Below are 10,484 nucleotides of genomic sequence, written 5' to 3'. Positions count from 1 at the left end.
AAAACACTGGGTCACAGACTCAGTGCCATGACAGAAATACTACACTGTCATTCAGCAGAGAAGAAATATAATACATCAGCTTCAGGTGTAATTCTTTCTTTTTTTAGACTGGTGAAAGAGTCGGAAGAGCATCAGGTAAACACACACAAAAAAACCCGCACACACACATACACTGCTGCCCCACCAGCCGAGTCTAGAAGGGTGTGTTGGTTAGAGATAAGATTTCCTCTGATGTCCTGATTTCTCTTATTCCTAAGCCAAATTGCCTCCTGCTCATCACCTCGCAACATCCTGACTTCCTTGCCTGCACACACAGTCTTGAGTGATCAGTAAGGGCACTTTTTGAAAAAATTATTTTTATTTTATTTATTTTTTGTCAAGACCCACACAGAAGATTTTAGTGCAGCCTAAGCAACCATGCACCAAGGGAATAAAACAATACCTACAGTAATTGCTCTGGGGCTCATTTAATTACATTCAGTCCTTTTTGTTGAAAAACCATAAATAAAAGAACAAGCTCATCATCTTGAGTTTACTAACTCTGCTTAATTATTCACACGGCATTAATTAGGCAATCGGCTGGCAATGTATTATCCCACCAGAGCCCCATGAAATATGAATAGACAGCGCTTGTCTGTATGTTGTGCCTACATGTCTACACTAGCTCAGTTTCAGGCTGTATTTTGGTGGTAGCTGATTAAAAAGCCATTTAAGATTATGAGAACTGCCATGACAGAGGATAAAAGGGCAAACTGATATTTTATTTAAAGTGTGTCAAATTATAATTTACACCATGTATCAGTGCTTGAAACTGTGTTTAGAGGTTGTTACTATATGAAGTTTCAGTCTTTCTGTTGTTACAGTATAATGTTGTGACACAGTGAAAGGGGCAGATGTTTTCACTATAAATTGCAACAGCTTCTCTCCATATAGAAATGAAGCAGCTGGAAATGTGTACTCATGAAATGCATCCTTGCATCACCATTAGCATTTTAGTAATAACGTTACCCCCTGTTATAGCAATCACGAGATAAGCATCTATGCGTTTCAGTTTTACAAAACAGATCTACTGTCATTGTGGATGTTAACACTAGTGGTTGAACTAGGTGTTTTTATAAAAGGGACTGAAGTGAGACCATTAGTGATGTGCAGCCGGCAAACAAGCTAGTGTTTGATTTGTTTTTAGTTTTTTTTTTTTGCTGGTAGACCAAGTACTCAGTTCTTTTGATTACTAACTCTTATCATTTGCTTATGCAGGCCATGTAGAAGAACACGGCCTGCATAATGGTAAATTTAGCATTGTTGAAGATTGCAGAATGTTACTTAAGCTTTTAAGATAATGACTATTTAAATATGTGGATGCATTCATTAAAATGACAGACACTTAATAGACCATTGGCTATGAGGGTTGGCCAAACTCATATATTGAGACTTTAAAATGGTTTCCCGCTATGAGGGGTTATGACTGTCCTGCTATCAGGCCATAATGATAATAATAATAATGACAGAGAAGTGCATTTATGCAGACTGTGCCTAATAAGGGAATTACTCACAGTTTATAGATCTGTGATTGGGCCGCAGGGTACGATTTGAAACTTTTAAAAAACAAAGCAAAATAAAAACAGTAAATAGACAGATGGACAGACCGACTGAGAAGTGATAAGAAAAATAATGAGGTTTACATGAAATCAGTGGAATGTGGCTTGTGGATTTTTACAAAACAAGTTTATTTTATTTTTAATAAAGTCTTTTGTTGATCTTTTTACAAAATGGGTAACTTTATTACTGAATAATTACCTCAGAAAGCATGTTCCTTTATTTTTATGTAAAAACATAAGTAAATAATTCCACACACAATAATAAAAAATACAATTCTGTGTCATCAGGTTACATTACATCATTTTCATATCATTTTGCGCCCCTGTGAAATCACACATAGACATGATAACATGTGAAGGAAAATTCACAAAGACAAGACAAGACCTTTATTAGCAGAGTAGGAATTCAAAACAACACACACCAACGTGATAAGAAGCAGCTGGCTTCTTTTGATACTCTACCTGCCTCATGTGAATATCTGGAATGACCCAAGTCTGAAGGCTAACGAAGCCAAATGAAAATCTAAATATATACATAAACCAACACCAAACCAAACTACAATAGAAAGAATGAATTTTCGCATATATACAGACCGCTGTGAATAACTAAATAACACATTTAATCAGTTGGACATTAGAAATGTTTTGTTTAAACTCCTCTAACCTGTTACTTTGGTTTGCCCCCGGGGCTCTTAAGCAAGCGATTGAACTTCTTTTACTCCACATCCTGCTGAGGGGAAAACCAGGAAAAGGTGAGCACTGCTAACATCTATTGTAGCATAGGTTTTTTAATAAACTATGAAATGCTAACTGAAGTTTAACAAGCCAAATAATTGTCATGAGCAGTTCTGATTAAGGTTTTCTTTTCAACGCAGGAGGGCCAGCCACACTCTGTTTGTCCACCTTCCATAATCTGTCAGTGCAATAATGCTCAAAAGAATAAACTGAACTCAATAAAGAATTTCTTCAAAAATAAATGTGTCTGTCATTAGACTTTCTGTATCTATTGTCCATAAACTAGTAAAAAATAAAGGTAAATATAATGGAACCCCTGGTCTCATTAGATTTTGATCAGTGATTTCTGTAAATACTATCATGGCTGCCACAGTGAGACTTGGGTCAATTCATTCAGTTAAAAACCGTTTAAGCAAACCTATTTAAAAGCACTCCCAGTCTGTGGTGGCCATACCTCTGACAACTGCTGAGCAGAAAGGTTAGATAAATGTCTCAGGACAAATGGGTTTGCATTTAGACCACCGTATTTTAAAGATACTCAATAGGGTGAGAATTCAAAGCTATTTTAACCTGGTGAGTCTCCAATAAGTGATTACTTGTATACGATTCAGATTGGCTCAAAAGCTTTGTCACATGTTCCCAGGACAATTTCTTTTTTGTCCAGGCAACAATTCAAAAATCTAAATATTCACTTACAATCTGCAAACTAAAGAGGCTGGATCCAGGAGTTGCATTTTTTTTAAAACAAAGTTTCATGATTAATTTGACAGTGGCGACCAGTGTGCTCTAAGAGGATAATTCCTCAAATATGTGGGCTGTTCATACCTAGAGCCCATTGTAACTTCAGTGTCTTGTTTTGTACAGATCCATTCATTAATTATGTAAAACAATTAGGCAAAACAGGCTCAGCCTGGACAACTAGGGGAAAAATTTAGATTTTTTTGTTTTAGATGAAAATTTGTTTCAAAAATAGTTGCTAATTATTCTTTGACATAATTTTAAGCTTTATGTACCTTTAATCATTAAAGAAAAGTCAGGCGTGACTTCTTGAATACTCAACTTAAATACTACACTGCCTAACATTTGCGAACATTCTTCATTCATACTACTCGCTTCCGGGTGGGAACTCCATTGAAAAAGTCCAGAGGAAACTGCGGGTTTAGAGAAATCTTTACGGCGCCACCGGTCCGCCATATTGGCTCAAAGCCTATTAACCTGACAGGGGAACCGTGAGGAAAGGCTTGGCGCCAAGATGGAGGATAAGGGAGCAGTTTCATAACTCCCGTGTAGGAGGAGCTTGGTTTTCTGGAAGCTCTGTAGAGCTGAGCGTCCGGGCCAAACGGGCGATAGTGGGAAGAAATAAAAGGTAAAACAGAGGCTGCAAAGTCTTGTCAAGCCGAGGTAAAAGACGAGGAGTGCGACGCGCGTGGTTTTGTACGCCAAGGACTTGAACCAGGTCGTCCGTTACACTACAAGAGGACTCTGTGTATATGCGCGCGCACACCCCCGAAAACACTGAAGAGTAAACCCGCAGCTGTTTGGGATGTGAAGATAACCGTAACCCACCTGGTTCAGCGCTGTAACCCGAACCTGATGCACAACACTGCCTTACCGGCTCGTTTCGCCCTCTGTCAGCACAACACTGAAAACGGTGACCATGTCTGCGTCGTTACGGGGATTGTCACGCTGGTGAAGTAGTTTACTATGTTGTTTGACAACCCTGTGAGGTTTGCTTTTTGAAACGGAGGGGGGGCACGATACCGGGAAAGGAGGGGCAGAGACCTGGAATACGCAGCTCTTCCCTGTGCCGGTTCACTTGCAGCGGGGGATTTTTATTTTTTGGGGGGAAGCGGGTACAGGGGGGTCGACGAAGGAGGCAACAACTGGGATTTGGAAACCTTTCTTTGCAACTCTTTCCCGACTTACCCTGCTGCTGGCGACACGAGCGGCGTTTTGTCAGTTATTCCTGACACTGTCGTCTGCCCGTAGCACTCCTTTTAGGAACATAAATTGAGGTTTGGGACGCATTTCTTTTTCTTTTGGTGGGGGGGTGGGGGGTGGATAATTTTTCCCCAACCGGGGTCGGACTATGGCGGACGACGACATTCTCTTTGAAGATGTGTACGAGCTCTGCGAGGTCATCGGCAAGTAAGTGTTGCTCTGCTGCTTTTTTTGTTGTTGTCATTTTGCAGTTTTTCTCGTTGGCTTTCCGATTGCCCCCCTCTGATGTTCCTGAAGATCTGGCACACGCGCTCTTGCACGCGCAGCCTGAAGCGTCCCCGCGCGCGCCCACAACAAGCGTGGCAATATTTGTGTAGGAACTAATGGCGAGTCCTTGGTCATCAGAAGTGAACGTAAACAGACCCTAATCCTACTTTTGCGCCTTATGTAGCACTATATCGTTTTACAGAGGCGCAAGCCTCCCCCGAATCAACTTATCACGGGAGATGTAATTGTCTCTTTATGATGGCACGAGCTCACAACACCAAGTTTTATCGGCCTTATTCCCAGATGAAGCTAAAGAGCCGTTGTGCCTGCGTGGGTTGTGTGTTACAGTTGCCCATACACGCACTACTTGGCTACGCGGCTGTGCTTTGACTTGGTGGCACTTGTCAACTTGCTGCAGAGATTAAAGGGCAGGGCACACACCATCCATGAGTCATGCTCTCCGCACATCTGGCGAGCGTTAGTGACCGAAGGTCTAATCCAGACTACTTGGGAGTAACATTCCCTGCACGGGTAAGCTGATAGCAGTGCATGCATTTTGGGAATGTTTTTGCACAGAGAAGCTGTATTTCTAATTACCCTTCTGAGGAATGGGATGCAATATTTAAGAGCCGTTATGCTCACACTATATTAATAAAAACTGCGAGGCTTTTGTTGCATCTTCTGGGACTGTTACAGTCGCAGTATAAATGAGCAATAAGACCACTTTAAACTCTCAAGATAATATTTTCGTTGTTAAATGTGGCTGGAATTTCACAAAGTTTGGTGTAATTACTTTTGTGTAATCCTGTTTGGCTGTAACAAAGCTGGGTATATCATTAACCGTTATCCCTGTAATTATAATCTGTTGCAAACCAAGCAGAATGTATTGATGGTATCAGTGTGTGAAGGCAGGTGTGGCTGTGAATGTTTCCATGCTGCTGTTGAAATTACTAATAACCAGCTCTACCCACCAAATAGATGGTCCTGTTCTTTCTTTTCCTCCTCCAATCTAACAATCTGGATTCTGTAGTCCTTAACCTTCATGGTCTTTCAGTTTCGCTTGTCTTAATGGCTGCAGCACTTGAAAGCATGCCTGGGGCTTCCCAACTTGTCATTGCATCACTTCATAAAGGAACTGAGGATGGTAAGAGAAGAGAAGCGGCTGCTTTGTTTTGTTGAGTAGTGGGAATCTGAGGGGAAAAACTGTTTCTACTCTGAATAACTGAGTGTGTCATCCAAACGTCTGGTGCTGAATGAAGCATTTCATTGGGCGCACAAACAGAAGCTCCGTGTGAATCAGTTGCTTGGCAGGCCCAGGCAGATGTAGTCAGTCAGTCATGGCAGGGCTGACTGGTTATGGGACTTCTGCTGTGTCACAGAGATGGTTGGCTGTGTGACGGGGTGATAAGACCTGCAGCGCATGCACTACATGTTTAGGCAAGCCTGAAAACACCGTGTGTGTTCTCTTTATCCCCATACAGTCACAAGCAATTTCTTTCTCTCTCACTGACTACCCCCCCCCCCCCCCCCCAAAAAAAAGGAAAAAAATCCTCCTGTCCTCATGTAAAAATTACAATCATTAAAAATCTTGAGCCAGGATCTGAAACAAGCAGCTTTGAGTCAGCCGCACATGCAAAGCGCTGCCCTTCCTTAGTGTTTCAGACAGTCTGTGATTTACAGTTTGCATGAGGAGAGAGAGCGGCCCTTTTATCAGCCGACCTGCTGTTCTCCGTGTGGAGGGCTGCTGCAGCCACAGTTTCTTTTTAAGTCTCCACTGAAGCACCAATTGCGGCTTGTCATCCTGAAAGAGACAGGCTTGACCGGAGGAAAACCCAACCAGATGACGACACCGCAGTCAGCAAAGGCATGACTTTTAAAAAGCCTGACACCCTGGATGCTCGTGTGTGTGTGTGTTTTCGGCAGGGTTAGACCCACATACTGGTGGATTCAGGCGTAAAAATAGGCTATTCTGAATTGTGCTCAGATAACACTGTGTGTGTCCCAGATCGCGTGCTTTGTTAGGTTTAGGGATGGTCTGGAAAACGTGCATTGCTTGAAGAAAATTTTGTACCACGCTTGTATTTCATTTTTTTTTCTTAAGCATGCTGACCTCGGACAAAAGCCTGTCACCCACGCGTGTGTGAGTGCATTGTGTGTACATCTGTCTTGTTGCTGTCACATTGATCCCGCCTTCTGTGCTACTGCATCCTGAGGCATAAAAACAAAAGGATGGGGCAAAGGAGGGAGTAAATAGAGATGTTTGGGGCTGGAAGACGAGAAGGAGCAGAGGAAATTTGGGTTGGAAGATGAGAAAAGAGAGGCTGCGTTGGAGATGGGATGAGTGAGGGAGCAGGCGAGGGCAGGGGCACAGTAGACGGAGGCAGTCCATTAGTTTGAGTCACACATTAAGAGACATCCTGTGCCTTCGGGCCATGCTCTTTTCGAGTTCATCCTTGGAAGAAGTTGTCCGTGTGTGCCTGTGTTTCTCATGGCAGGGGGCATAACACAGCAGTGTGCATAAAGCAGTGGACTCCAAAGAAGCGGCTGTTTATCATTGTTTTGTTTTTTTAAATCCTTGCAGCTCTAAACTGTACTGCAGTTAATGCTTGATGACAACAGAAACATGCTAATTTCAATGCATCCAGGCTATGATGTCATGCTGTAGCTGCACGGTGTGGTCTGCGCTGTATTAACAGCACCGATGCCACAGTCACAGGCCATTGAGAGTTTATGCAGCGAACCACAGGGTGTGTGTGCTCTGACATCTCCTCTGTTAATGAAGCCCGAAACAGGAGCTAATATTACCCAGCTGAATGGATCAATGGGCTTCCTGTCCTGAATATTTGGCCTTGCTGTGGATTTAACAGTGGATATTCTTCTAGAACATACATCACTGTGGAGTCGATCCACTCCACTGTGAATAAAACAAATTACCCTCCATTTGCATACCTCATAGCCTAGGAGGACACTCGGGGGTGCTGTACAAAGCCTGAATGTCATTATAACTCTCAGCCCAAGGAGGTGTGTGTTAAAGTGTGTGTGTGTTTGGTGCCTGTTGTCAGCTCTTGCAGTCGTGTGGTCTTATGTGTCCTTTTTTTTTTAAAAAGAGGTGACAGGGAGTTTTAGCCCTAAGGCCTGGCTCCATCTCCTGTGCATGTGTGCCATTCACCTCATGGAGTGAAGTGCCACTGCTCTGTAACCCACAGGGAATGAAATACCTGCTAGTTCACTGTTTTACTGGAGACCTTTTCTGCTTCATGTGGAAGGAATTATGGTAATAACAAGGAGGTCTGTTAAGTCTCCCTTGTCCTTGTACTTTCCTCCAACTAACCAGATTACTTAATTACATATTTTAGAGGCTATGTTTTGTGGATTTTTTTCCCGCACATTACCCGTGTTAATTAAGCATGTGCAATGCTGACCTAGATCAGGACAGACCCATTCCCTACAGGAGTAGGAGTGGTTACAATTGTGGTTAGCTTCTGCTAGCTAATGTTGAGAATGACCGGTGGGCAGTATTAGTGTGGATCAATGAATTGGCCAGAAGGGTATGACAAAGAAACGAACACAGTCATGGCACTGCAAGGCCCATGGGCTATGAGTCAGTAGGTCAAACGCTGCTTTGTTTACATTGTCAGAAAAAATGCATTTCAAAAGGCATCCTTCTAATAATGGGAATTAATGGCACTTGGGTTCACAGTTCAAAGATTATTCCCCCAAAGTAAAAAAAAAATTGCTTGTATTACTGTTGACATGCTTCCCAACACAACAGCTATTTGCTACGTGTCACTTCATTGAGTTTAAGTTATTGAATGAGACATTAAGACCTGTGTTTGAAGCATATTAATAGAATAATTTGACAAAAACTGAGCTGCTGTGCAGTGCAGGCAATCCAAGGAGTTTACAGCCAAGCTTTCGCAGGTGAAATTCTAGCGTTTAATTCTTTTAGTTGGCTTTAATTAGAAGTTGTCTTTGTTGAGGATTCAAGTTGCATAGTCCAGAGAGAAATGGGTGATGCCAGAGTTGCTTCCCCCCCCCACAGGGTGTTTGCTGTGACTGTTCTTTAGCACCTTTTCCATAAATCCATTTTAATTGGGAGACAACAAAAGTTAGAGAATAACATCAAATTACCTAAAAAGGTCATTTTGACAATTTTTAAATAATGTGTCAACAGTAATGGTTGTGACTGAATTGGGACCATGGCCTTGTGGGAATACATTCATAGTGTTGTCTCCAGGGCCTATGCCTGCTGCACTGTTTGTGTGTATGTGCAGGCAGCTTGTATTATGTGATCTTTGCCTCTCTGTTGGGTTTTGGAGGGAAATATCTGCTGAAAGGCTGGTTCCTGCATGCACAATTAAACATAGATGATTTAACAGAGATCTTGCTCTGAACCACTAAAACATTTATCGGTCTTCATCAAGCTGGGGAAAACACCCTTAGCAGATCCTAGCAGCTCTACATGTGCAGCCCTATGTAAATAAAACTACATTTGCTTTCTTGTTGAAACCACCCTCACAAGAACAAGGTTTCTTGATGTCACACAATGCCTCGTTTGTGGTCACAGGTATGGCTTTCACACTGAAATGTAGAATTTCTTCGGGTGGTATTCCTCTGTTTGAGAGTAAAGGAAACACTGATGGGGGGTGAACAACATTTAATGAATATTTGAAATGCCCTCAGCCTAATGACCTGAATCTTAGGACACAAAGTACCACCAATAGCTGCCCACTTTAAAGTGGATTGGATAGATTCTTATCTGTTGCCCCACTCTGAAAAGATAAATGGATCTTGCATATTTCAGTGTTGCATTCCAGGCTAGTGTTTCTAAAAAAATAAATAAAATAAAAGGCTTTTTAGGGTAGATAGAACCTATTCTCTACTAAACACTCAGTCTGACAGGCATGGATGGAGTCACAGGTTCATTTTAGGTTAAATACAGATGTTTTTTCACATTACTGGGGTGTCATGTATGCATAGCAGTACTTTATGCAGCATAAATGAAGCTGTTTTCTAGGGACCTCTTTGTACTTCTCGATTTCCAGATGTTTGCATAGTGGGAAGAAAAAAAAAACGTGCCACCTGACCTTTTTACTAATAGAGCAATCAGTCATGTTCTTGAGATGACACGAAAGAGAGGCCTGTTTTTATGTGGTCCCTTTCACTGTTGTCAGATTGCAGGAGTATTTCACTTTCCTTAGCAGTTGCTTTTAGGACTAAAACATTCATACAGGCTCATCCCTCTGTCGTGGCTTGAAATTTGGATTGAAAATCCAATGTTTGAGATCCAGATCTCAAATGTTTCTATAACTCTTGGCTCCTGGCTCACTTTACAAGTGAGCGCGATCTCTCATGGTAGCATGTTCTGCCTGGAAATGGTCTAAAATGGGAATTTAAACTTGCTGTCAACAGTTATTTAATTTGCTTGGCTTCAAAACATTGGATAATTTCCTTAGTAGAAAGACATGTGTTTATCATCACAGACACTGGTATTCAAGAAGGAGGATGATCATTTTCAGTGCAGTAAGTGCCTAGATTTTGCACACATTTCTAAGGTAAACTCCTTTTCTTGCTTTCCATATTCCCTAGTTTGTGTCTTTTCTTCATTCTGGAAGGATCAGCTGTCTTAGGGTGTATCACTATAACCCCAATACCAAAAAACCTGGGACATTGTGCGTTCTGTTTTTAATTTACATTTTGAAAAATGTAATATAGAAAACATCAAATGTTTGAACTGATAAAAATGTACAATTTGAAATTGATGGCCGCAACATGTCTCAAAGTTGGGAACAGTTTTACACTTTGCCTCGGTTCCAGTCTTTTGTTACTCCTGTCCCAACTTTTGAGATGTTGCTGTCATCAGATTCAAAGCAAACTAATATTTATCATGTAATAGTAAATATTGGATTTGATATGTTTTCTGTGTTCTATTGTGAAAAACAT

General features: G+C 41.6%; 1 protein-coding gene across 17 annotated transcripts in view; it reads left to right on the top strand.

The window, feature by feature from the left end:
- The first annotated feature begins 3,567 nt into the window (after nt 1–3,567).
- Nucleotides 3,568–10,484, top strand: part of caska (calcium/calmodulin-dependent serine protein kinase a) — a 156,882-nt gene continuing 149,965 nt past the window's right edge. For 6 of the 17 annotated variants that reach the window (XM_085134995.1, XM_085134999.1, XM_085135003.1 and 3 more), the window contains exon 1: nt 3,569–4,481. In XM_085134995.1, coding sequence (XP_084991121.1) covers nt 4,423–4,481 — 59 coding nt within the window. In that variant the 5' untranslated portion in view covers nt 3,569–4,422. Of the gene's footprint in view, nt 5,073–10,484 lie in introns of all 17 variants that reach the window. The other 11 variants (XM_085135006.1, XM_085135008.1, XM_085135005.1 and 8 more) reach the window with 5 other exon arrangements.

Source organism: Neolamprologus multifasciatus, chromosome 16, assembly GCF_963576455.1.
Source record: "Neolamprologus multifasciatus chromosome 16, fNeoMul1.2, whole genome shotgun sequence".
NCBI classification, from domain to species: domain Eukaryota; kingdom Metazoa; phylum Chordata; class Actinopteri; order Cichliformes; family Cichlidae; genus Neolamprologus; species Neolamprologus multifasciatus.
Note: the sequence above shows the minus strand (reverse complement) of the source record. Positions and strands in the feature narration are given on the sequence as shown.